We start from the raw sequence: 26,631 nt of genomic DNA, 5'->3' as shown, positions 1-26,631 counted from the left end.
TACAATATATAGGGATTTGACTGATAGAATTAGTGAAATTTGTTTCAGGGTCTACAATTTCTTATGCATTGCTGCTGTGGTTTTGTTGTGGTTTTTTTCTTTTTTTTGTAAACTTCTGTAATGAAGTTCTCCATCAACCATAGACATAAAATATTTTGATATTGATCTATATTTGGCCAATGTTTTCAGTGTTAATATTATAAAATCCTTTTTTTTTCTTCCTTTTTAAAGACTAATAATGAATAATGGTGCTCCTGTTTGTGTATGTATATGTTCTAGTGTATATACTATTTAACTAATTTCCAGGATAGCCGAAACGGGAGTATGTGTAAGCATTTGTTACTAGAGGATTATTACTCAGCTCTCTTTCTGTTCTAAATTTACCTGGACCCAAAATAAAAAGGCTGTTTTAGATGCACGTTGGCATAGGGAAGAGAAGGAAAGCAGGAATAAGAGTGTGTGTGTTTGCTATAATTTCTGACAAAGTCCCCTATGCTCAAATGTTGCTGATAGCTTTTAATGTGAAAGTTGTCAAGAATGAATGACATAAAATACAGTGAATCTCTGTGGGACAATGCAGCTCTGAATTGACTATTTCCCTTTGCCGGGACTGTTTGCTTGTTTCCAGTCCATCTGAGGACTCTTGGATCTCTCTCCCTTCTTTTTTATTTTATTTTTTCACTGCTGACTTTTTAATTCCTTTCTTTCCAGAATTACCCCACTCACTCCAATATCTGCTTCTCTACTTCTGTTTTCTTGTTGCCTTGGGTAGTTTTTGGAAATACTGTGACCCTTCTTGACTCTAGATGTGTGTCGTTTCCCCTCCCCAGTTCTGGCATCCTCTCAGCTGGGTAACTTCTTTGTCAACACTGGCTGGTTTTACTATCTTGGTCTCTCCTACAGTTTCACTATTCTTTTTTTCTTTTTTTTTTTCTTTTCCTTTTTTGCTGTCCTTCTGAAAAGTCTTTTTTTATTAAAAAAGTTTTTTGCCATTTTTCAGAATAGGTGTTTCATGTACAATGTTGAGGTGTTTCATATCTGTTCTCATTTCCTAGTGTTCCTGCTTCCTCAGGTACCTCACTTCAGCTCTGCTGATCTCCTTTGCTCCCCATATCTCTTAGTATACTTTGTTTTCCACCTGGAATATAGGATTGTTAACTTACCTCTCTTAAAAAACCCCGAAAACAACACAAACAACAAATGCCTTTTTCCCTAGCCTCCTAGTTCAACTCTTTGCTCATCTGCCGCCTTAGTAGTTACGCTCTGTTGATGTGTACTGGTGGTACTCATTGAAGTTCCTTTTCTCTCTGTCTATTGTAACCATTTCAGCTTGGATTTCTGTATCTCTCATTCCATTGATACTGCTATAACCCAAGTTTCAGGTGACTGTGTGTAACTACCATCTTCATTTTCATCCTCATCCTTTCTTGAAGTGTTATCTTTGCTGCTGTCTTTCCTCCTCTTTTTCAACTCTTCAGTTTCCTGTGAGAACTTTCTGGTGCCTCTCCTTTCTTCCTCTGTGCGTTATCTTTAGCTCATTTAATTTTGACACACAAAACAACTGCTGTCTATGATCATGTTTTACTGATCCACCTTTTAACTTCTTACCTGGTTGCTTCTGTCTAAATTAAAAATTTTGGCCAGACTTTTTGGTTCTTCTCATGAACAACGGTGTCCAGCTAGTTTCAAAATGACTAAATCTTACTACTCTACTTGGTTTTCATTTATACCTTGTTTCTTAATCACTATGGGTAAAGAGGCCACCTAGCTTGTAGCTTAAGTTCATAAAGGAAATTAATTCTTTGTTTGGACCTCTTAATTGAAGTTTGGATCTTAACTAAATCAAGGAGATTATGTCTAAATAGCATTTTTTAAATACAGCCTCTGTTGGCCAGCATGGCTGAAACACTTTGAAGTTAACACGTCTCAATTACTGCAGCATCCTTCTCTGGCCTTGACAAATGTGAATTTGGCCTCTTCATGTGTGTTAAGGAGTGCAGCTGAAGGATTACTTTCTTAACCTGGCACTTAGTGTAGCCTGATTGTTTGTACCCTTTCACTGAAAGTAAAAGCAGTTTGAAGTGATACAGAAAAGAGGAAAAAGTGCTCTGCGATTTGCCTACACTATATCTTACTGCTGCTTGGGTGCTACAGAAATGTGACTCCCATTTCTGATTGTCCATTGCTGCTCATTTAACAGGATACTTGAATAAGCCCACGGATGTTCTCAAGTGATGCTGTGCACGCCTGGGATTAATTACCTGTAAACATCTACTTGACACCATCTTTGCTTCCTTTCAGATTTCCTGTTTGGCTGCTGGATTTCTTTTTGGGGTTTTTTTTTGTTTGGTTTTTTTTGTTTCGGGTTGTGTGATAACTCTAAAAGCTGTTTATGTGGTTATTTTCTGGAATGCACACTTATATGTTTGACCATTTATTCCATCATCTCTACACCACTTTATACTTAGATTGTAAGCTCTTCGAGGGCAGGATAGTCTTAAATTTCCAATGGTATGTTCCCATTGCTACAGTGGGTCATAGACTGGGGATTCCGTGTACTACAGTAATAAAAATAACTAATTGTTACTTTTTTTTTAAATACAGTTCATAGAGGGGCCATTTGAAGAGTATTTAAAATGTTTGGAAAATCCACAGGTATGTTAAACTTGATTTATAATAGAAAGCACTACTTTTGTTGATGGGTAATTGGATTTTTTTTCTCACAAATGTTTTTGAGCTTAAGAGGTCTTAGAATTCTGTGAATGTTTATACTTTTATGCATGTACTCTCTATTGAAAATTATTTGGAGAATTTTTTGTTTCTTGATTTAAACCTGTTATTCCTCAAAATTGTATCCAAACATTTCTAGCCTCTGCAAATGCCAACAAGCATAGCATGGCTGTTGTTTTCTTGAAGACAGCCTTGAATAAAGGCCTAAAAGTTTAGGTGAGGAAAAGACAGTTATAGATGTAAGGGATGTTATGAATAGTAGCCATAGGCTCTTGGGAAGATACTGATATGAAGTAAAATTATTATCCTCCTCCCCATTTAATTTTAGTATTTTTGTTAGGGAGTTAAAAATTCGTGTAAGCTGCGGGGAGGGGAAGAGGGCTCTCTACTGCAACATTGCAAAATCTGTTAATGTTTTGTAAGTATTTGTACATAAACCTTATTAAATTTTCTCCTCCTAGAAGTTAAAGCATGGTTTTTATTTTTTTCCCCCCTGCCATGCCTACAGCATCCCTAGTTAGAATAGCTAACCAGATGGTTCTTTATTTCAGTTTCCAAAATGAATGGTAGAAGTGGGAAGAACATGGGTGTTAGCCTATTCTGCTTCTGTCTTGCTTTGTTTATTCCAGGATCCTTAATTGCAAAGCTTTGTTAGTCAAATCCTGAGGTTATATGCTATGCTAAATGGTAAATCATGCCGTTTTCCAGCAGAACTTATGCTGCACTGAACTATGCCAATGTAAATGGTTTACAGCACAGCAATGTGTGTGCAGAGAAAATGTCTTTCATACGTCTGCTAATATTTCAAAAAAAAGTTTTGAAAAATAATACAGTAGCTTTTTTACATGATCAGAGAAATTAATATTAAGTTATTCTAGATTTTAAAATTGTCATGAGAATTTAAAAAACGATTAAAAAAAAATCGAGACTGCTACAAATTCCTGCACCAAACTTAAAAGCTGTTTTTAATTTAGTAAGGATTTAGAAAAGGAAAAAAAAAAGTAAAAAAAACCCAAACCAAAACAAACCACAGAACTACCACCACCACCAAAAACCACCTAAGAAATGTCTAGTCACATTATACTGGAGCACAGTACAGCAGTTAGGCTGGTAATGGAAGCAACAACTTGTACTTTTCTACGATTTGAGTCTGGGTTACAGTGTTGCTGACATTTCACTGTTGAACAGCTTTAAAGGGCAGATTTTTGGTCTTCAGGTATTGATATACAGCTGCTTGCATGAGAAATGCAACTAACTGTCACAAGTTTATTTTGGCTGTTTGGAAGTGGTCTGTCTACTTTGTGTTGGAGCACTTCGCAAGACTGTCAGGATAATTGTATGGAAGTTATATGTGTTTTAGTCATGAGAGTTAAGCCTCAAGATTCTTTTTCCAGTTCATCTATAGCTAAAGGCCCACAAAACCAGAAAGTTTTGAAGGTAGAGAGTAACATTTTTAAAAGCACTTGGTAAGTCTGATACTCACTTTTTAAAAAAAAAAACACAACACTTTTGAAAAGCTAGACTGCTGGTTTAAATTTAACAGAAGAAAAAAAATAAAAACACTGTATCACCTCTCAAAATCATAGTCTTTTAATGATAGATCTGCATTTATGTGATTGGTTTTAGTTCTCTCAGAAATGGATCTTTGTGAAAACTAGTTTGGGAAAAAATCCCTCTGGCTTGTACCTCTTAACCACCTTACTGGAATAGTTACTGTTATTTCAAAAAAGCCTTTAAATGCCATCAAAGTGTGTCTGCTGAACTCCAGACTCGGTGTTAATATATTTATTTTCGACAATGATTTCTTGCTTCTCTTGATGTACACTTGAAGTATAATAATTGTGTGTTTGAACTGAATTTTCTTTTTTTTTTTTTTTTTTTGCCAATACAGGAATGGGTTGGACAAGTAGAAATAAGTGCCCTTTCTCTTATGTACAAGTAAGAAAACCTTTAAATATGTTAATAAAACATGTTAAACATATCTAAAACATACTTGAGATTAGTTCAGTTGTTTTGTTAGTGAATTAGTTGGAATAGCTAAGATAGCATTGTATGTTATACTGTAGTTCTCCAGAAAATTACAAATATGCTTTGAAAATTGCAGCTGTCAAGGTATTAAATAAAAATAGGAAAGTGAGCTTTGAAAATGACGTTTAATCTGGGATTTGAATAGAGGTTTGCAGTAATGTCACGCATCTCACTTGTACAACTAACTGTGGGTAGAGTTATACCATTTGTATTTTGTTCATTTTCATATCTTAATTTTTCTGTTAAAATTGCTTTTCTTCCTATTTCTTGCTAAGGCTTTAATATTAACTCTAATGCTAAGCTGTGGCCTGTACCCATTTCTTTATTACCTCCGTATAAATGCTCTGATGTAGCTTAGTGGTATGAGTATTGTAGTCTGTATGCTAGAAGGCCGTTCTCACATCTTCCCTGGTGGGAGGTTATATGTGCTGATATAAGACTTACCTTGTGTACTGCTGTAGCTTATTCTCTTTTCTGTATAAATTTTCCTTTGTTTCCATTGTATCAGTATAGATGAAATAGTACGAGTTTTTTGAGGGCCATAGCTTGAGCTATGCTTAAGAAATATTTCAGTATCTGTGCATAGATAAACACTCCTCTTGGTGATGAAGGCTTTTGCTGATGTGTTTTTATTAAACGTAATCCTATATATTAATCTTTCTTCACAAAATAGTATGAAACAATATTCTGAATATTCATAATTGCTTTTTAATTACTGTGCAAGGGAATGAGCAATGTACAGCATCTCTTTCTGCTCTTTGTAAACTGGTTAAATTCAGTATTTCAAAGTGCTTACTGTAAATTAATGACTTTGTCCTTTGACTCTTGATGAGACATTTGATAAGAGGAGAGAAACAAACTAATTAAATGTTCCTTTCAGGTACTTAAATGAGTGCTAAGTGTAGGAAACTGCATGAAATTCTATCTTTGCATTTTATGTGGTTACTGGGACAATTTAGAGTTGCATGTGCTGCATGGGTGGATGAGGACCAAACTGAAAGTCAGAGTAAAGTTTGGCTCAGGAGGCTTGGAGGGAAGGTGTGATGGTTAGATTGAGCCAGGGTGTAGAGGGACATAACTCAGTTCAAGCATGCAATTTTGCTGATTTAATTACGTTGGAACTGGTTGGTCGTGATCTTCTGTTTGTTGTATTTCTGGCCATGAGAAATGTATTCTCATGAAATAGAAGCAGTTTATTTTGAAGTCATGATACATTGGTATTCAGGACTACAGCTGATAAATCAATAGAGAGACAAATCCTGGTTGATAATAGTATTTTTTAAATTTCCATTGGAAGCATGAGGAGGCTTGTGGCATAGTTGCAACTATACGCAGTTATTTCACTGCAGAGTTGAACACGCAAGAATTGTTATTGGCATACTTGTTTTGGGAAGACTGGCTGTTATTAAAAAGGCAATTTAGAGGCTCTGGTAAAGTAGTAATGGTGGTGGAGGTAGGGGGAAAGAGTTGCTTTCCTTCTAGCGTGCTGGCAGACTGAAGAAAAGCAGAAGTTTGAATTTCATGTTCTGTGCCAAGTGGAGAAATGAGAGTTTCAGGCTTTTTCAAGCGTAGAATATAAGTGTAGTATGAATAGGTTTGTTTTCACTTTCACTCCTCAGATCTGTCACAAGTATCATTTACTTATCTAGTAAATTTTCCTTGCCTCTCTGAAGTGGGTGGGTCTCTGAGCTATGAAATTCTTTTCCTATCAGAATTTTTTCTGAGTTTTTTTAATAAAAAAAACCCTGCACCTGTGAATATATTTAAACATGTTGCAAGACTAAAAACTGCTTGCGTGAGCAAGGAAGAAGTTGAAGGAAGTGATAGGTTTTTGAGCAAAGAATTCAAAGGGAGGATTATGGATAAAAGAGAGAGAAAATAATTAAATTTAAGATCATGACAGAGATTGATTATAGCAGAAAAACAAGTAGCAAAGACTGATAGTCTTTCAGTTTTTAGAAAATAAAAAAATCAAACGGCATGCCATATCAGTATTGGTTGTGGGCTTTTCTGTATTTGTCACTTCATATGCAGTTCAACTTTTTATGCTTTTTAATCTAACAAGCTAAAAAAAGAATTATAAGTGTGGAATGTAAATTTTAAATTTGCTTAACTGTAGTAGTTCAACTCTTCATTTATTGTATTTTTAATCTTCTTGAATGTAATGAGGTATATAAACTTAGTTTGCAGTGATAAAAATTTTCTAAACCTGTTTTGAAAAACTACACTAGACTTATACCCTTGATGATGAGTATCTGTCTGCCAACACTGCAACAGCATGCTCTCTGCTGGTTTGGTCCAAGCTTCCCTAAAAGTTTGTTTCCATTCTCTCAGTTGAAGAGACAACAGAGGGGTTTCTTTGCCACCTTAAATCCAGCAATTCAAGTCTAGCAAACAGGCCATGGTGTTAGAATCCACACTTCATAGTCTTTATCCAAAGAGAAAGGGAAACTGAACCCTCCAAATGTCTCTTAGTTTTTTTCCCCCAGTGTATTATCAATTTTAAACTGCGGGAAAAGATTCTTCTCGCTACACGTGAAAAAAACTGGGGCATGTGGAGGGCATGATTTTCAGAGGTGCTGGAGACTTGGTTACAATATCTGATCCTCAGGCAATGGCTGCTGATGGTCTGTTGGGCTTTTGGCATGTTCCTTAGCATGCTGTGGCAGCTGGGCTACCCTTTGGGAGCAGAAATGTTGTATGGACCCTTCTGAGCACGAGAACTTGGTTGGGGAGGCAAGAAGAGTTTCTGAGCACAGACATGGGCCGTTCTGGTAGTTGGCCTCCGTGCCCAAAAAGGTTCTCATGCGCATGTAATCACTTGGCTAGTATGGTTTTAGCCTAAGCCGTGGCTTACCTTCTGGAAACTTATCACTCTTTCCTGTCTCTGTTCGTAAAACCAACCTCTTTTTTGTTCTGGTTGGTTTCCAGATGGCAAAGTGTAATGTTTTTCTCCAGGACTGGGGAGCCATCATCTTTCTAGGCACACCTCCAGAAAGTAGCGTCTGGAAATTTGTTTTACTTGTCATTGGCTCTGTGCATGTTGTGCCAGCACATCTTATCCTAGTGTATTCTTTCATAAAAGTAAGCCTTTTTTTTTTTTGACCAGTGATAGTTGTACTCATCTTCTTCAGTATTCTTTTGCACTAGGTGTTTTCTGTGGTTATGTATGTTCTTTGAACTTGACTTGAATATTCCAATTTTTATTCATATTAATTTTTAAATTAATTCTTAACTGCTTCTTTTTTGTCAGGAAAGATTTCATAATATATCGGGAACCAAATGCTTCTCCTTCACATGTAACTGAAAATGGCTTTTCTGATAAGGTAAAAAAAAAAAATAAAAAATATGGCTATTGTGAAGGGCTGAATTAAGACTATAAGCAGGAAGTATTTTCATGTGAGTTTTATTATTCCACACAAAAAAATGTTCTGAGAATTCAATTTTAACAATTTCTTTTGTACATATTTAAGGCAGCTATTCTGTTAATACATGCAGCACTTTTTAAATAGATGGCCCATATTTGGGGTGTGGTATATCTTCCTAGTAATCTAAAATTCTGTAACAATAAATTTACAAGTGCTAACTCGCATAGCTACCTCTTGTGTTTAATTCATCCTGACTTTGGGTCAAATTCTTTTTGGTGTAAAGGACATCCACTAAAGATTTTCATTGTTTTATTGATACTTTGAGATCCCGAGAGATAACAAAGCGCATTGGTACATTAAACTGAATTTAAAAGGTTGGTCATATGAAAAAGCAAGTGAGATGCAAAACGTAAAATATCTGTGTGGTTTTTTTAATAGGTATTGCTGTGCTTCTCAAATGGAAACCACTATGATATTGTGTATCCCATAGAGTATTCAGAAAAGGCTGCTCTGTGCCAGTGTAAGTACTATGTTGGTTACTTAAAAGCACGTATTTTTACCAAAAATCTTAAAATGATCACATCAGGTTTCAGGAAAAGGATCTGTATGAGACTTCATTACAGTCATTCCCTAGCAGCTTAGTTTTCCATTTGAGTTGTCAATGACTGTATGATTTTGCGAGAACATGAGTTCTTATTGTGTCCTCCTTCTTGACAAAGCAGATTATATGCCAGGAGGAGAAGATTTATCTGCCTCTTTGAATCTGGGTGGTCTAATGTAAACAGAAAATGTTGTTGTACTAATTTATAATCTGTTGCATTGTCTTTGGTCAGCATTCTGGTTTTAATTTTGTCTTTCAAACTATGTGTCGTGGTTTAACCCCAGCCAGCAACTAAGCACCACGCAGCCGCTCACTCACTCCTCCCCATCCAGTGGGATGGGGAAGAAAATCAGGGAAAAAAAAAAGTAAAACTCCTGGGTTGAGATAAGAACGGTTTAATAGAACAGGAAAGAAGAAACTAATAATGATAATGATAACACTAATAAAATGACAACAGTAGTAATAAAAGGATTGGAATGTCCAAATGATGCGCAGGGCAATAGCTCACCACCCGCTGACCGACACCCAGCTAGTCCCTGAGCGGTGATTCCCTGTCCCCCACTTCCCAGTTCCTAAACTAGATGGGACATAACAGTGTATTCCATACCATGTGGGCCAGTTTGGGTCAGGTGCCCTGGTTGTGTCCTGTGCTAACTTCTTGTGCCCTGGCTGGGCATGAGAAGCTGAACAATCCTTGACTATAGTCTAAACAATACTGAGCAACAACTGAAAACATCAGTGTTATCAACATTCTTCGCATGCTGAACTCAAAACACAGCACTGTACCAGCTACTAGGAAGACGGTTAACTCTATCCCAGCTGAAACCAGGACACTATGTTAGCAAACTAATTGTTTATGTTAAAATTATCCATGCATGTGAACTGTTGTCTTGGATGATTGTTTTCTTTACTAGATTGCAGAAATGCCCGAAGGCCCTAATCAGGTTTGATCGGTCACTGTGGCAATCCCTACAAGGATTCTAATTCTTCATGAAATCTCTGCCTATGTGCAGAGTTACAAGGCTAAGGCCAAATTTGCCTGTGAAGAGACCTGACTTCTAGTAGTTTTGTGTATACCCGTTAAGCCATAGTAGCCGCAGCTGGTTTTGCTTCTAATGCCTTCACTGTTTCAGTTAACACATCAAAATGCTTGCTTGCTTTGATTAAAGTAATTTGAAATGCATCTGTAAATGTGATACAAAATCTCATTTACCTTGTAATTGATTTTGCCCTTCTACTTTCTCCTCTTTCCCAGCTCTGCTGTATGAGTTGCTTTATGAGAAAGTATTTGATACAGATGTAAAGAAAATCATAGCAGAACTTAGTGCTGTTGGTGTAACAGAGGAAAGTAATGGTAGCAGTGAAGTGTCTGCTTCAGATTCAGAAGATGATAACTACAGGTAAATGGGATTTAAAAGTTAATGTAAGATGCCTATGTGCAATACACATTAAATGAGTTTTCTGAATTTCTAGTGGGCAGTAGAATCTAACAGTTAGGGTTGAAAAACCTTTAGAAATTATGAAGAAAAGAAACACAAAGAGGTAAAGTTAGAACTATGAAAGAATGAAATGTGTAATCCTCACTGTACCTGAGGACAGGGTTCTGGTTCCTCTTTTTCCTGCAGTCTAGCTTTGGGTCTCTTTACATAATGGAATATTGACATTGCAACATGTCCCGCTTCCTGTTTAAAATAGCAGAATCCCCTGGGAGAACTGTCGATGTGCCAGTCTGGCATGGTAAACTCCGTGAGAATTACTTGACTTGCTCTTGCAGCTGAGTAGAGTTAGAGGAATCTAATCCAACTCGTGTTGCTTCCGCATCTGGGGGCTGAAATGCCTTGAGGTGTAGCTAATGGAGAAATACAGATGTAGCTTGCTCCATTTCATTCCTTGATCTTTATGAAGTGATTGTATTTGTGGGTTTGTATTCCTTTTGCTGGACCTGGATGCTCTAGCTAGCTTTGAGACTTTGACCTACTGATTCCTTTTGCACAGTAAGTCTTTTCATGGTGCCATTTTTGCATTTATATATTGGCAGTTTTTCTTCTGTTTAATATTGTTAAAACCCTGGCTTGTGTGAAACTCCATTGAAGCCATGGAGATTATGCTGTATTAGTGCATCATGTCCCCTTTTCCTGCTGAACGTCATTAAAGTCCTTTCTGAGAGCTCTGCTGTAATCTGTGTGGCATGTAGCAGAAGAAATTCTTTGAGATGTCGGGAGCTGATTTTTTTCCTCAAGCTGAAAACAACAGAAAGGAAGATGATGGAAATCGCCACAGAAAGAAAACTAAGTTCTGGGAAAGGGATTAGCTTCCTTTCTTGCTTGGAAAAAAAAAAGTACTAGGGAACATTTCCAATTAAAATACAAAGTATTTCTGCCTTAGGGAATAATTATTGTAGTTAAATGTCAGAGTGGAAACCTTCTTTATTCCTTTCTGTTCTTAGAGCTTTCCTGGGCTTCATATGCAGTAGCATTACTCTGTATCTTTGGGATTCATAAGAAAATATACTGCTAACCTCCATAGCACCTCTGTAAATGAAGGTCATAAACTCACTTAAGACTATCAAACTCAATGTTTTTGATTTAAACCATATGTCTTATGATGCAAGAGCTAGCGTGTGTGACTCGACCTAGTTAACACAAATTACAAACACCTCGCTGTGTTTATGAAGTCTTTACATTTTTTGCTTGTCTTAAAAGTTTACTTCAGCTTGTTTTGTTACCTAGTTTTCCAGAAGATCTTTTTCATTTTATAAATGTGAACTTTTCAGTTATGTTATTATTAAATGTAATAGTTTATTTTGGTTTTGGGAGAAGTTAATGCTGACAGTCGCCTACAACTGCTGTAGGGAAAAATACTTGTTTTTTTCTCTGTGGAAGGTAATTTTCCAGCAATGTCAGGTATACAAAATAAGGCTAAATTAGAGTGCCTTAACTAATGGAGTGGATTTTGGTTTTGAGTTTTGTTTGGGTGGTTGTTTTTTTTTGTTTTGTTTTTATGTCTGCATTTGCTATGTTTTCCTTGCATAGTTGCAAAAATTTTAGAGGAATTTTTTGTTTCCCTTGCTTGCCTCTCTGCTCCTTTTTTTAAGTGATGGTTAAGTACACATAAGTTAGACTTCCTAAAACTTGTACTTAAAAACAAAAGTCTTATTTGATACAGAAATGTAGTTCTTGTTTTAGTCTTAGCTTTTTCATTTTAAGAGATGAAGATGTTCTGTAGTATGCTTGTTGTGGAAAAAATATGTAGAGTGGTAGTTTCAGTATTTTTATCCACCTCCAAGATGTTTCTTACTTGATTTCCAGGCCTTACTAATACTATATTACCACAGCTCGTTTCTGTCCTTTTGCAGAAGTAAAGCTACAACAGTTAGTGATATGAATGGATTGAAATCTCTTTCTGGCAACAAGGTATTTATATGTTAAGAATTATTTTTTCCTAATAACTTGAACTCTATGTTTTTCGGTGTTTAATGTTCATGAGAGAATCTTCAGTTTCTCGTTTTCCTAACATGTAATATCTTAAAAACTACTTAATTCATTGAAAAGTAATGTTTGCTTTTGACGTGCCAAAAGGTGGATAGTGTCCTTTTCAATGCTGCTTAGTTCTTAATTTTGTTCTGTTATGGTTAAAAGAACACCACTGAATTATTTTTTCAAAGCTTTTTATGCTTTATGTATTTTCAGCTTCTTTATATTTCAGTTTAAAGCTTGAGCACTGTAATTGAAAAATGGAAAACTGTACATGTTTATGTAGTTGACCGTTTAGTACTTTGTTCTGTTTCATACAGCACCTTAAGAGCAATGGAAATCCTACCTTGTTGGTCTTACCTAAAAAAGTTCTTAAATCACTCAATCCATCAGTTTACAGAAATGTTGAATATGACGTTTGGCTCCAATCCAAATGGGGTAAGTAACCAAATACTTAAAAGTTCCAACTTCTGCAAGCTGATGTATAAAGTGAAGCTCTCTTGAGGAACAGTGATGCAAATGGGAGTTTGGGTTTAGGCAGTGGTCTTCCTCACATAGTCAGTGTGCAGATTTAGGGCCTGAACTTCTGGTTTGCATTTTTACTGTATCAGGAAAGTAACTCTTTCGGTGTATCTAAACTAACAGTGTATTGCTACTAATGTATTTACAGATCAGCAAAAACAAGATTTTTCTATTGCTGCTGGCATGCAATACTCAGTTGGAGATAAATGTAAAGTAAGTAGCGTTGAATTATAGTTTATAGAAACAGTAATATTTTGCTCAAGATGCCAATTTTCCCCCTTTGTTAACTGTTTTGATACATGATTGCTACTTTCTAACTATTCTTTGCTTGTGTCTTCAACTGCACATATGCTCATTATTTAATTGGTGGTGGTGTTCATGACTTACAGCATACATGTAGAAAAGGCATGTAATAGAACATCTGATCAGTGCAATTTTACTGTATTAAAAAGTCACAAGGTTAACTTCAATAGTATATTTAATAAGATGACTGTGGACCTTAATGTTAAGTATGCAAATAAGTTTGTGCAGGCTTGCCTCCATGGTGAGTCCTTGCTTGGTGTTGCAGAGTGTTAGCCTCTGCGTAAATGGGTGCATTTAGGGCAGTTTACTTGGTTCAGGCTAAGCTCAGTTCTTCTCTTGGTGGGCTCCGTAAGCAAGCTAGTTAATCCTGTGATGTGTAAATGTGTGGGGTAGGTCTGTTTTTATAAAGGTAATCGTTATCTCCACTGCATCTTTTGCTGATGGCAGCACTTGCTTTATCATACTGCTGCATGATAAAGTGTGTGTGTGCATATGGTTAGATGATGAAGAATGAAATTTTAGTGTTTTCTGTCATACAGGCTTTTCTTTGGAGAGACCAAAACCGACATCACAGTTTTATGTATTTATGTTCAACTCTGGAGATAATGATTACTGTTCGTAAATTGGCTTTGTTATTATCACATTACTTTCAAGTAACAGAATATAGCTTGCTTTAGTTACTGAAGATCCTGAAGTTTTGGGCGATTCTTCCTCTTGAAGTATTCGAAGTGTTACACAATTGCTCTTTAAATTCCATTAAAACTTTTAGTATGTATTGCTGCTTAAGAAGAAATAAGATTTGCCATTAAATGCTATAGTACTCAAATTTTAGATTAATCTCTTTAGGTGTGTTAACTAAACCTGGTTGGTACTTGGCTAAATATGCTTCTTTCTAGGACATTTGACCACCTATTAAAATCATTAATGTGAAAATATTCAATTAGGTTTATCATGCAGCATGGGGGCTCTTTCAGTTTGTGCCTTTTTTTTTTTATTTGTGTAATGGAATTAAGCATAGTGAATAAATTGCAGCAAAAACACATCTCTAAACTTTACAAACAACACAAAAGACCACAAAAAACAACCCCCCCCCCCCCCCAAAACCACAAACCCCCCAAACCCCACACAAAGCAAACAACAAAACCTCCGTGGAGTTCGTTATTTATTGCTTAATAGTACAGGCTTAAAGTTTGTATTTAAGACCCTTAGGCTGTCTTGTGTAGTATTTACTAATGGATACAGATATTATTAGTAGGAAACACTGTGGTAATTGACATACTCTCTCTGTCAAATTTTATATGTATGTGGCAAGACAGTAAATACATGGGATAAAAACATGGGAAGGGAAGATAAAGTAAATAGTGAAAAGTGAGGTTGACCAAATTAATACAACTGGAAAGCCAAATGTAGCAGAACGTTACAAAATTTATTTTATATTTAACAGAAGAATTTAAAGAACAGGGAATGTCATTCAGACAAGTAGCACTATGATCATGTCAAACAACTTTTTTTGGCTGTTTTAAAAAGCTTTCTGAAGAATAACTTCAGAAATAATTGGTGTTCATCGTGTTCTTAATTCAACTAGATTTCACTGAAGTTACACATTAAGAAGAAAAAAACTGATTACGATTTTTAACAAGGAGAAGCTTTGGGTTTTATTCTAAGAGAAAGTGTTTTCAGTAAAGCTGAAAAGCCTTGATACACTGATTACATTTAACTTTCTCATGTAGTTTTGAAAGCCATGTTTCACTAAGTACTGTTACCTAGCAAGCTTTCTGGGTTTTGTTGTTGTTGGTGGTGTTTTTTTTAAAATAGTATTTTTATTTCTTTTTGAAGAAGTGATACCGATTGAAGATATGCTTTTGATACATTTACTGAATTACGTGGTGTTTATTTCTCAGGTCTGCTGTTGCCCAGAGGAAAAGTTCTATTTTTAACATGGCTGATACTTTAAAGAGTTACGTTCTCTCATTGTCTTCTCTGAAGCTAATGCACCTTTCCCCCCCCCGCCTCCCCCCCCCTTATAGGTGCGCTTAGACCATAATGGGAAATTTTATAATGCCCATATTCAAGAAGTTTGTTCAGAGAATGGGCCAGTTGTTGTATTTGTAGAAGAGCTCGGAGCAAAGTAAGTGTTTAATCTCTTTTGGAAGAGAGTGCCAAAATGAACCTTGATAATGGCAGCATTACTTCAGTTCAGAGTTAATTTCAGCCCTTGAAGTGTATCTACTGTTTTACCTGAAGTGGTACTACCACAAAATTGTTAAGAAAACAACATAATAAAAAAGGAAAAAGGAGTTCTGCATTAATTGTCACTTCTTCAGACTTTTTTTCTTTAGTAGTCTGGATATTACTTGCAGAGTAAAACAGTAACTACATCAGTATTAATTTTTTTTTTTTACACAAGATTCAATCCTAAGCAGATCAATGCCATCCTGATTAAGTGTTGCTTGTTGTGCTTAGTAATTAGATGCTAGATATTAGATGCTAGATTTGTGACAAGCTTTTCATATTAAAAGATCCATCAAAGCACCTAGCTTCTCTGTTGGTTGAGTAGCTCTGCCTGATTTCACACAGAGACTGCCAAGTTGTTGTTCAGATCAGCGTCATCTTTGTCCTACCTTGGGACAAACTAAGTTTTTAAAGTTGTTGTTGGGGGTCCTGAGTTTTTTTTGTGTGTTGTTGGTTGGTTGGTTTTGTTGCTTTTTTTCTGGGGTGGGGCTTTTGGTTGTTTGGGGGGGTGGTGAGGGATTTTTTGTTTGTTGGGTTTTTTGGGGGGAGAGTGGTTTGAGACACCTTGAGCTCTGCTGTAAGTTCTGTAACTCTACTGGGGCAAGAAAAACCCACAGTTGAGTATAGTTTGGGAAGAGGAAACACCTTCAGTCAAGGTAAATGAGGGAAGGATGCCCATTAATCTCATGTGATCTCCTTCTGTTAAATGAAAATGTTGTGAGATCTGAAGATTGTCTTGCAATTTGTTACCTTTTTAAATTGAGATTTAACCTGATTTGAACTGTTACAGATTTGAATGTCTTCCTTTCAAGTAATGTAAGGAGTTGCTTGGACATCCTACAGCATCCTCTATTGCAGTGTTTGTGATAAGTTTATCTGAGTATATTGCTTTTTCTGATTGTTCTCCTTTTCTGTCTGCCCTGAACATGTGTTAATACTCACTTCACGAATGGCTGCTCATTCTTTACTGGATAAGTTTGCATCAACTTATCGGAGAGAGTTTTATTTAAAAAAAAAAGGAGGAAGTTTGTTCTTCTACCCATTGCTTGAGTGTAATCATAAAGAACAAAGGACTTTGAATGCAATGTTCTCAAAAATGGAAAGATCTATCAGTCTTGGTTAACATGTGGTATTAATTTATGCAAGCCCCAGTGTGGTCTTTAAGATATTTTTCCCTCCGTAATTCCTTGTTTTGTAGGCATGCTGTCTCACTGAAGAGCCTTAAACCTCTTCCACAAGCCTCTCCTATGGAGGGCTGGAACACTGTGCCAGGGAAGAAGATAAAAAAGTTTTTCCCAACATGGGGGCAGAATGCTCAGCCCGGTAGGATCGTACCTGTCTGTGTAGCAGAATCTTTATTGTCAGATGTTTTGTCCCAAAGAGCTTAAAAAATGATTAAAGAAAAAAAAATATCCATTTTCACATCTTTATCACAGATGCAGATTGCAGAGGGGCAAAGAATCAGAGCAAGTCAATAAAACCCCAGTCAGCACTACCTCCTCGACTTCAGCATACTGTGGGAACCAGGCAGCATCAGTTCTTATGTTCTGGACCTCAACCTCATCAGACCTCAACTGAGCAAAAAGCTCCAGGCAGGAATCCTTCCCAAACTGTAAGGTAAAACTGCAAATAACATCTTTCTTATCTTGAACGCTAGCTGAGCTTCTTGGAGCCCAGGTGCCTGCTTCAGATACTTCCAACGTGCTCTTTTGAAATATGTTGCCATTGAGCTCTTAAGAAGCATTCCAAGTCCTGAAGAATACACACAAGCACAGGAGAAACTTTTTTTTTAACTTTTAAACCTTTTCCAAAATTGCTGCCATTATGAGCTCCCACTTCTTTTCTTGCATGGCAGCATTTCCCCTGGAAGCACTGTACAGAAAACTGCAGTTTCTTGGAAAGTGGATGTTGTTTTTTTCTGGTTGGGCTGAAGTACTGTTGTATGTAGCGCTTCTTGGGCATGGCTAAGATCTTCCCTCAGCTTCTGCAGAACCTGTCATAGAGGACTGTTTCATGTTACGACTGAACACTTGAAGGAGTATAAGAACAGCATTTTGCCTGCGTTTGTTGGTAGTGATTTTTGGATTCACTGTGCTGCTGCAGCTGAGTTTTTCATCATTGCTACTCTTTTTCTGTCCTATTTAAAAGACTGCTCTGTACTTGGCTACAAAGCCAAACTCTTCATGGTCTATTCCATTACTCTTCTGTATCATAACTGTGAAATAAATGGGGCTAGGGTGTCTTTGGAGTCTGCCACATGCAACATTTTAAGGGCTTTTTTCTTTCACCTTTAACCTAAATACATAAGTATCCTAAAATGTTTAAGTAATTTGGAGACCTGAAATAGTGATGTTAATTTTGTGTAGTGATGCTTCAGACATTGAAAATTATAATGCATTTTCCCTTTTGTTGTTGTATTTACAGAAATCTTCCCCAACTTTCTCTTGCATGTTCATAGGTAGGAGATGGGGGTGGTCAGTTCTCAGTTGGCACAGAAATGGATTAGATCAGTTGATGCAGGCATTTGTTTTTTAACTATGATGTAGTAATCACCATTTGTTACAAAGTCTTTCAAAATTGTCTTGAACAGAATAAATCATGGACAAAATAAATTTTTTCCCTTCTTTAAATTTTATGTGTATGGGTAACTTGCAATAGGCAGAAAGGGATCTGGTATATGTGGAATCACATAAGCAGTGCTATGTAATTATCTCCTTCCTTCCTTCTAAACCGTGAGTTTGTATTGTGTTTGTTACTGGTGAATTTCTTTGTCAAATTGATCCCATTTCATTTTTTCCTTTACAGAAAACCAGACCGGGAGAGAACAGAGGATCTGAACCATGGCAGCAGAGATTGTAACTACTTTGGCCTGTCTCCAGAGGAACGCAGGGAGAAACAGGCTATAGAAGAATCTCGTTCACTTTATGAGATCCAGCAGAGGGATGAACAAGCTTTTCCTGCTCTTTCCAATGTATGCTTTCATAGTGCATTTTTCATACTTGTCCATGAACCTTTAATTAGCAATTGTTTTGCTGTCCTTGCATTACAATACAATTCAAAAGTTAAGGGTATTTTCTTCACACTCACCTTCTACATAGAAATATGTGAATCTACAGTGCTTTATATATTGAAGATAAGACACATATGTATGGGAATAATTAATGTCCACCATACACAGTTCGTTAGGCATGTAAATACAGTAGACACAGCTTCTGAAGCTGTGGGCTTCTTTCGTCACGCTCCTCCTGTCTTTTGAAAGGCTTTGCACTCCCTTACATTTACTCAGATGTTGTCTTTTTCTTGTATGGTGGGATCAAACCTCAAGGTGGGGACAGAACTTGCTCTAAAGTACAGCCTAATTTAGCTGAGAAATAGCTCAGTATAATGGCACTGTAGTGCTTGAATTAGTATCAGAGGTGACTAGGTGATTGTTTCTGATTTGGTTCACGTAAAACGTGTTTTATTTATAAGTTACTTTTCTTTTTTGCCTGAGAACTTACTGGTGTGAGAACTTGCCTGGTGTTATAAGTAATGCAAATTCTTTGTCAGACTTGCTCTTTTTCCGTTGTGGAGCTGAGCTGGCTTCAGTGGACTTGTCTATGTCTGAAGGAAGAATGTAGCTTTTAGATTTTGAGAGATTATTCTACTGATGAAATTTTTAAAAGAAAGTGGATTGGAGTCTCAGTACATCCAGGGAGCGAGCAGATTCTGTGGGTAAACAGCTGCTGTTTACATAGGTTTATTCTAGAGATGTGGGCCTTCTTGGATTTAAATCCTAGGGCAAACAGAAACAAGAACCAGGGTGGGAAGAATGAGTAGGTGAAAGGTGGGCCTTAACTCTCTTGCTTTGTGGAAGTGAATTCCTGCTCTGTATCTTTCAGTTCTTGAGCAGTAATTGCTTATATTGGTGTGATCAAGAAGAAATATACAGCTCTTCTGCACTGCAAAGAGCAGAGTAAGACTGTGACGGACAGAGATTGCTCTCTGTCTCTGAGCTGGGGTTAACAGTATGCTGTATTTGCTCACCTGCAGAAAGAGGATGTGATTTTTAAAGTGGATATTGTCCGAGTGAAGCAGGTTTTCTTTGTCATGTAAACTAATGACATGAATGCAAAATTTAGCAATGAATGAAAGAGTAGATTAGTCTGAATGATACTGATCAAGACTGCTTCCCCCCCACCTTTCTACCTATCATAGAGATAAATATTATGTGTCATGGTGCCATAATAGAGTTGTATCAGGTGATGACAAAGTGTTATTGGACTTATTATATAAATTCATATTTCTGCTTCTTTAGAATCAGTCGGTCTGTCAGGCTGCTACACAGACTGTGGATAATTTAAACCAGAAAAAGTTCTCAAGTAATGAGAGAAGAAACAGCAAGTGGACAGCAGAGGTGGAAGAGCAGAAGGATAAAGGTAAAAATGAATGTTTTTAGATCAAGGCTTTTTTTTGTTTGCTTGTTTCTATTACCAGCCTCAGAATTTATTCCAGATGGGGCATCTGTTTAGGCAATGAGGGGAAAATTATTGTAAATAATAGTGCCAAACTGAGCTAGGCTAGGCTCAAGGTAGGAAAGGTGTGGTTTGGGAAGAAGGTATATGTTTTCCTGTTTTGTGAATGTGGCTGAGAGAGCAGGCTCCTTCCTGGGACTTCTGTAGTAAATGGGAAGAGGAATGAGAGAAACAAAAAGACTATCAGAGCTACCCTAAATTATGTCCTGTTGAAATTCTAGTGAGCGTGGCAGAAAGTGCCAGTGGGAGGAGTATTAAGAGTGCTTACTGGAGTCAGTTAAGAGAATGTGGCATGTTGAGAATTAGCATACAGTGGCACGGAAAGAGGGGAGAAGATGGTGTGCAGAAGAGTTGCACCTTCCCCCCCCCCCCCAGTTTACAATAGAAAGAGCTGTCACATGGTCAAAATTTGTTTGGGTTTTCTCCCTCCCCCCAGTGTGTTATGACACTCTTTAGCTTCTCTTCATTGATTCTTAAGCTTTTCCTTTTCTGTGAGGAAGTGGAACATGGCAGTACTAGATAAAAGCTGTAGCTGTCAGGAGGTAGTAAATCTTTGCTAAGTGCAACTGATTTGTAATTTTTTTTTTCTTGTCCTGTCAGCTTTGCCATAACTAAACACTGAATTTGATCTTGGCTTCTTCTGCCTTCCCTGCTCCCCCTTCCCCCACCCCCAGCTAAAACAAAATTCAAACTCTAGCCTCCTCTTAGAAGCTGTTCCTTCCCTCCAGTTTTTGAATGTTTTTTTTGTTCCCTTATGTCTGACAACAGCAGAGACATTGCTGTTGTGTATTTATGGTACTTGTGCTCCTTAGTCCCTCTTACAACATGTAATGCCTTCTTGAGTGGTCTCACAAGGACTGATGTTACCTATTTTTCATTCTCCAAACATCGGAAAACTTGCTTCATTTGAAAACTTGCTTCATCAGCAATGCCAGAAAGAATGTTCAAGTAGAGAAAGCTCTTTACTACCTTGTCATGATGGATCTTGCTGAAGTGCATGGCACGTACAGCTTTCCCTGCTTTTTGTGATGCTCTGGATTGTGTTGCCTCTTCTGAAACTAGGATAAAAAGCCTATGGGAATAAACTGTACTTTCTTCTCATTATCTAGAGCTTCCTATTGGTGCTTGGGGAATTGGCAGTAATTCTCATAATCAATATTGTTTTAATTTACATTGTTGTCTAGTTGTGATGGTACATATACTAAGCTTTTAAAAAGTACGTATCTATTTAGTGGCTACTATTAAACTTATATGCCTGAATTTGATTGACAAGCAGTGGTAACCAGATTTGAACATAAACTAGCACGTGAAGAACCTGTACAGCTCTTCGTGTAATGAAGATATATGCTATGACTGTTTTTCAGCATCATCTACCCCACCAAGTGTTTGCTGGTGCTTGAGACATAAACTTTCTGCATCAGTCTGAAAACTTTCACTGAAACCTTCTAAACTGATCTGTCTTTTACTCAGTCAAAAGTAGACAAGACTTTAAGCTTCTGTTATCTTAACACTTGTATATGGAAATGCAGATCAAAACTTTTCACTTTAAGCATAGTACAAACATTTCTTTTTCACTAGGAAGGATTTAGGATGAATGATACATGTTTAAAGAGACAGCTACATTTCTTTCCTGTTTCCCTCAAGCATTGCCTAGATGGTTAACAAACATCAGTAAAGAACTCCTGCAGAGCTTTGAAAACCCAGGTTGAAGTAGCTGCTCTATTACTGCCCTAATAACTGTTTATTTTAGGATGCTTTGATAAAAATTGAAGCTTAAGTTTTCTGAAATAATATGTGCTGAGGTAGGTTTTGTTTTGAAGGTTTAACTTTGGAAAGACAAACTTTAACTGGCTTAAGTTGTGATAGCCATAAATGGTGTAATGGTTCATTTACTAGGTTATGTCTTGGTGTTACAGAGTCAAATTCCAGGCAGATCCACTTAAGTCAGAAGCTTGAGCCAAATTCATCTGAGGTAATCTTAAAGAAAAGACCAAATTTTTTTTAAATGTTATTGCTTCTCTGATACATGACTGGCAGAGCCATAGCTGCCTTTAGAGCTGTGATTGCTGCTGCTGCTTTACAGCTTTTAGTGGAATACTTCTAAGGTTGGAGGCTTGTATTGCTGTCAGCTTTCCTCAGCCCCTGTAACCCATACTGACAGTCTTTCTCTGCAATCTGAGTTCTCAAATCTGGGCTATTGAGAGCACTTACGAATCTGGATTTGTAATTGCTTAGTACAGTCTGTACTTTCAGTATAATGGGACCACAGAAGATTTGATGTTTACTAATAGCTACTGTGCTAACAGACCATGATCTCTGAAGTTCAGTGAAGATTTGTGGCCCCTTGTTGGCTTTTAATCTTTGCTATCCTTTCAATGAGCAAAATATTACACTAGTATAATAGTGATTGGGTGCTTAGCCCACTTTGTATGTAGTGTGGTTTAATATCTTTGAATGCCTCTTTGAAAAGTAAATCTTATTATTAGACTAGCTATGTCTGTTGTTTCTAACTTTGCTTTAGAAGAATAGTCAAGATGAGAGTTATCCAAAAGCTTCATCTCCTTTGGAACAAGTAAAAACAGATTCTCCGATTCCTGCTGAGCAAGTAAGAAATGTTTGTTTGATTTCAAAGTTTTCCAGTCAGGAGACTTCAGACAAAGGGGAGCTTCATCACAGCCACGTATGTATTATAATACTGGCTTTTAATTATGTAGTCATTTCAATGGTGATAATGCTTAAATTCTGTATTTACAGTTAGGAAATCTTTATGTCCAACATAAAGAATGTAAAATGACAACCCTTGATATAAAAGTAAAAGTATATCCTTTCTTTGCGGAGAGAGGGGTTATTTCATATCTTTCTGCTAAGATAACCATGCTTTTCACTTTAAATTTTTTACCTTTGATTTTTCAGGTTTCTCCAAGGTTATTGGTAATCGTTTGTAAGGGTGGATTTTGTTTTGGATGGGAGATACTTAAATTTAATGCTTGTGGAGGTGGTTATAACACTGATGGCTGTCTCTGGTACAGGCATGTTCTGGATAGAGCTCAGTGCAGAGTTCTTCACACAGTGATGTAATGTATCTCAGATCTCTCTTATGTATACAGCCTGATATGTTACTAGTTAATATTTCACTGTAGTGGTAGTCTGGATAATACTGAGTCATCAAGCCTTTTTTGGTAGAAGTCAGACACATTAGGGGTCACCAACAGTGGTGATTTAGAGTAATTTCATGTGATCTCTGTTTTTATAGAACCTGACAGAATGCTTACCAAGCGTAACTCCAACACCCTCACCAGTTTTTTCAGAGGTGCATTTACCTCCAGCAGTGCCTTCTGTACCAGCCATTGTGCCAGCTTGGCCAAGTGAGCCAACAACCTATGGACCAGCAGGTTTGAATAAATTTTAACATAAATCAGAAACTACTAACCCTGAAAAATCCTTTAACTGTCTTGCTACATTGGAGATGCCTCCAGCAGACACTGTTTCATATCACTGCAGTTTCCAAAGGCAGTCATTTAATAGTTCCTCACTGCTGAAAGCTAGTGAGAGTTCTAGTAGAACTTTGATTGCCCATATGCATAGTTTGCTTTACTCTGCCTGAAGGTTGAAGAGGAATATGTACTCAATTCTCTGTTTTTCTCCTGGGTGGGATAGCATTGAGTTTCGAGGGGGCTTATTCTGAGGATCTGCTTAAGGTAGAACACCTTGTCAGCTTGTTGAAGCTTGATAGGTGTTTGTGCTTTGCGTCCCATGTAATAAGCTCCTTGATTCACCAAGGACTCAGCTTGGGTCTGGTATGTCTGGAACTAGTGAGATCCATTTGGACCTGAGCTGCAAAGCCAGCATATGTTTTTTCTGTGCTGTGTGTATCTTTTGATACATGGAATTAGCTTAGATTCAATATTCCTCATTAAATCAGGTGCAGTATTTTCTCTCCCACTGTTGTGTTTCTGTACAAGAACTAGCTTTCAAATTGGCATACTATGTTCACATGATATGGTAATAATCCTGTCATACTTGACTGCATCTGTGACAGAGGATGCGTAGCCCAGTTAATCTGAGCTCAGATTCAGAGTTGGTTGTAAATGACTAGTCAGAATGAGAACTGCAGAGATTAACATGTAAGTTTCAGTTCCCCCCTTCCCCCCCCCCCCCCTCCTATTTCCTTCTGGTATTCATAATTTTAAAAATAAATATGGGAAGGGTTTAGTTATATCTGGAAAGCTTAACTGTTTCACTCTTTCTGAAAACTATTCTCTGTGTCTAGCCAAATCTTTTGTTTGTAACTTCCCGACTCAAGAATTTCTTCCTATATCTTCCTGAATACCTTTTTTTTTTCCTTCTTCTGTCTTTTGAAACTTGCTTTCCCACTGTCATTTTCTTTTGTGATTATATATAGTTGAGCAATATATGTATTTTTTTTATTATTACTATTTTTTCCCCTTAGGTATTCCAGCCCAAATACCTGCTTCTTCATTGATGCCAGCCCCAGCAACGGGACCTGACTCTATTGTATCACAGGCTCAGGTAACATCTGCTCCAGTTGCTGGAGTTCCTGTGTCACTACAAGCAGTTAACCAGCCTTTAATGCCTTTGCCTCAGACTCTGAATCCTTACCAGGATCCGCTATACCCTGGATTCCCATTTAGTGAAAAGGGAGAAAGAGCTGTTGCACCCTCTTACTCCCTGTGCAATACTGGGGAAGACTTACCTAAAGGTGAGAAGCTAGAAGAAGGTCTGGATTTTATACCATTTTTCTTAATAGGTTTTATTTTCTTAAAATATAGATAAAGATGACTTCTTTGGTTCTGTTGTTAGTCTGTGTCAAAAGATCTAATTGTTGTCATTCCATGATTTAAGGTGTGGGAGGGAATACTGAATAGAGTTGTAACTCTAGCTTGCCTTGCTAACATTGCGATGATTTTAAGTGGTTACACCTGGAAATCTGATACAATCATTTTGTGGTTCTTGGCTTGACCCACCATAACTTTAGGTTTTGTGCGTATATGGGATTTTCTTTGGAGAACTGCTTCCTTTTACAGTAATAGGTTTTCTCTTGTAATCAAAAGCTTGGAAGTTGTTGAGAATTCCCTTACTGGTCTGGGAAAACTTGGCATACTACAGGTTTTGGCATACTACAAATAGGGAATATGCCCATAAAGAACATAACATGTCTGACTGCACGGTGGTGTTTGTTTACAAAACTGTTTCTTTAAAAAGTAGCAGTTCAGTCCAACAAACTGTTAAAGATGAAATTTAAACTGCAGTTGTGTTTTAGCTATCTTACTGTGGCAACCCCTCCGCCCCGCGCCCCCCCCCCCCCCCCCCCCCCCATCAATCAAAGACATGCAAGCAGCAACTAGTGTTTCTTTACTGAAATGGAACTTTATGCAGTGACTAATTTTTTGATCAGATGAATTGTAATATTTTAGGTCTTAATAGATCTCTCTCTTTTTTTTTTTTCCCCTAGATAAGAATATTCTTAGATTTTTCTTCAACCTTGGTGTGAAGGTAACTCTTCAAACTTATGTTTTTGTGTGTGTTATACCATAAAATTTGCCTGTACTTGGTAGTACCTAGAGTGCAGAAGTTTGCTGCAGCTGTACAGTTCAAGTTTGTCTTTAAATTTGAAATACTTTCTTATTTTGTCTTCTATTAACTGGGATCCCAACAGTGGTCCACATTGCAGGTCAAGTCAACAGAAATAAATTTTAACTCAACAGTGACAGTGAGAACTATTGGCTTCCAGCTGTGGGTATACAGTCAACAGATTGTACTTCAAAGATGCATTCTTTTGGAAGCAGTGTATAGTAAGAGAAAAGGCCCTCTGACTTTGACCATGTCCGTGTACCGGTAAAACCACTGCAGTACAAATACCTCGTATACCTGTGGACAGACACTCCCTTAAGTAACCTGCATGTCTGTCCTTTCTGCTCAGGTTAAGGACAACAGTATTTTACTTTTAACCTTCTAAGTAATTGTAATAGCGCTTGATGTGTATATGTGGTGCAAATCTGTGTGTGTGTTTGGGGAAGAGGCTCATCCAAAAAGGCAGTATTTTCCATTTCTTGGTAAGGACTAGTTGTTTGCTTAGTTTCTCCCTTCTGCACATAAAAATGTTCCTATTTTACCTTCACTTACTCCTTCTGTCAGGCAAACTTCTTTGGAAAAGGTGCTCAGAGCTCTTGGGCTTATTCTACGGGACTGTGGCCATAAGTAATGATTTTCTTTGGTGTCTGTGCATGGAAAGAGGGAATGTTCAGCACAACTTACAAAGTAAATTCAGATTTGATAACTGTGTGCCTAATACAAGTCTCTTTGCTTAATAGAAAATCCATAAGTTATTAGCAAGTGTCACTGCAATATATTTAAACAGTGTTAAGCCTATGTATATTTGGGACTCTCCTTACTGGTCCTTTGTATTTTTTAGGATATAGTCTGTCATTTTGGTGCTTCAGCTCCATCTACTGGTCAAAGTACTGTGTTCTAGTAGCGTTCCTCAGTGGGTGACCAAATAGTATGTATGGTAAACCTGGGAACTACTTTCTGCATTACCATGCCTACTGCTTTGGTCCCAGATCCTGCCATGCTGTTATCCACACCCTGCCAGTTGCTTGTTCAGAGTGAACTGACTGGTTCCCATTGAGAGGAGGTCTGGGTAGGCTTCTCGGGGTGGTTTGCTCTGGGGACTGTTTCTACAGGTGGCACAGCTGAGACTGTGCCAGGTTTTGGGCCTTGCCCTCTACCTGCTCCAATGTTTTCTTAGACAGCCTTGCCTCTCCAGCAGCCTTGCATGGTGTTCTGTATGGCCTGAAATATACATATTTGGCACATTGTATTAGAAAAACATCCTACAA

General features: G+C 37.3%; 1 protein-coding gene across 7 annotated transcripts in view; it reads left to right on the top strand.

The window, feature by feature from the left end:
* Window positions 1-26,631, top strand: part of OTUD4 (OTU deubiquitinase 4) — a 35,910-nt gene that overhangs the window by 5,490 nt on the left and 3,789 nt on the right. For 3 of the 7 annotated variants that reach the window (XM_049815449.1, XM_049815450.1, XM_049815448.1), the window contains 18 exons: window positions 2,605-2,655; window positions 4,622-4,668; window positions 8,012-8,084; window positions 8,565-8,646; window positions 9,983-10,127; window positions 12,083-12,140; window positions 12,521-12,638; window positions 12,871-12,935; window positions 15,053-15,153; window positions 16,456-16,580; window positions 16,694-16,874; window positions 18,063-18,228; window positions 19,555-19,675; window positions 21,688-21,743; window positions 22,293-22,451; window positions 23,025-23,163; window positions 24,222-24,491; window positions 25,245-25,285. In XM_049815449.1, coding sequence (XP_049671406.1) covers window positions 2,605-2,655; window positions 4,622-4,668; window positions 8,012-8,084; window positions 8,565-8,646; window positions 9,983-10,127; window positions 12,083-12,140; window positions 12,521-12,638; window positions 12,871-12,935; window positions 15,053-15,153; window positions 16,456-16,580; window positions 16,694-16,874; window positions 18,063-18,228; window positions 19,555-19,675; window positions 21,688-21,743; window positions 22,293-22,451; window positions 23,025-23,163; window positions 24,222-24,491; window positions 25,245-25,285 — 1,998 coding nt within the window. The remainder of the gene's footprint in view (window positions 1-2,604; window positions 2,656-4,621; window positions 4,669-8,011; window positions 8,085-8,564; window positions 8,647-9,982; window positions 10,128-12,082; window positions 12,141-12,520; window positions 12,639-12,870; window positions 12,936-15,052; window positions 15,154-16,455; window positions 16,581-16,693; window positions 16,875-18,062; window positions 18,229-19,554; window positions 19,676-21,687; window positions 21,744-22,292; window positions 22,452-23,024; window positions 23,164-24,221; window positions 24,492-25,244; window positions 25,286-26,631) is intronic. The other 4 variants (XM_049815454.1, XM_049815453.1, XM_049815451.1 and 1 more) reach the window with 4 other exon arrangements.

Source organism: Accipiter gentilis, chromosome 12 (assembly GCF_929443795.1).
Source record: "Accipiter gentilis chromosome 12, bAccGen1.1, whole genome shotgun sequence".
Lineage (NCBI taxonomy): Eukaryota > Metazoa > Chordata > Aves > Accipitriformes > Accipitridae > Astur > Astur gentilis.
The sequence above is the reverse complement of the archived record's forward strand: the minus strand, read 5'-3'. Positions and strand labels throughout refer to the sequence as shown.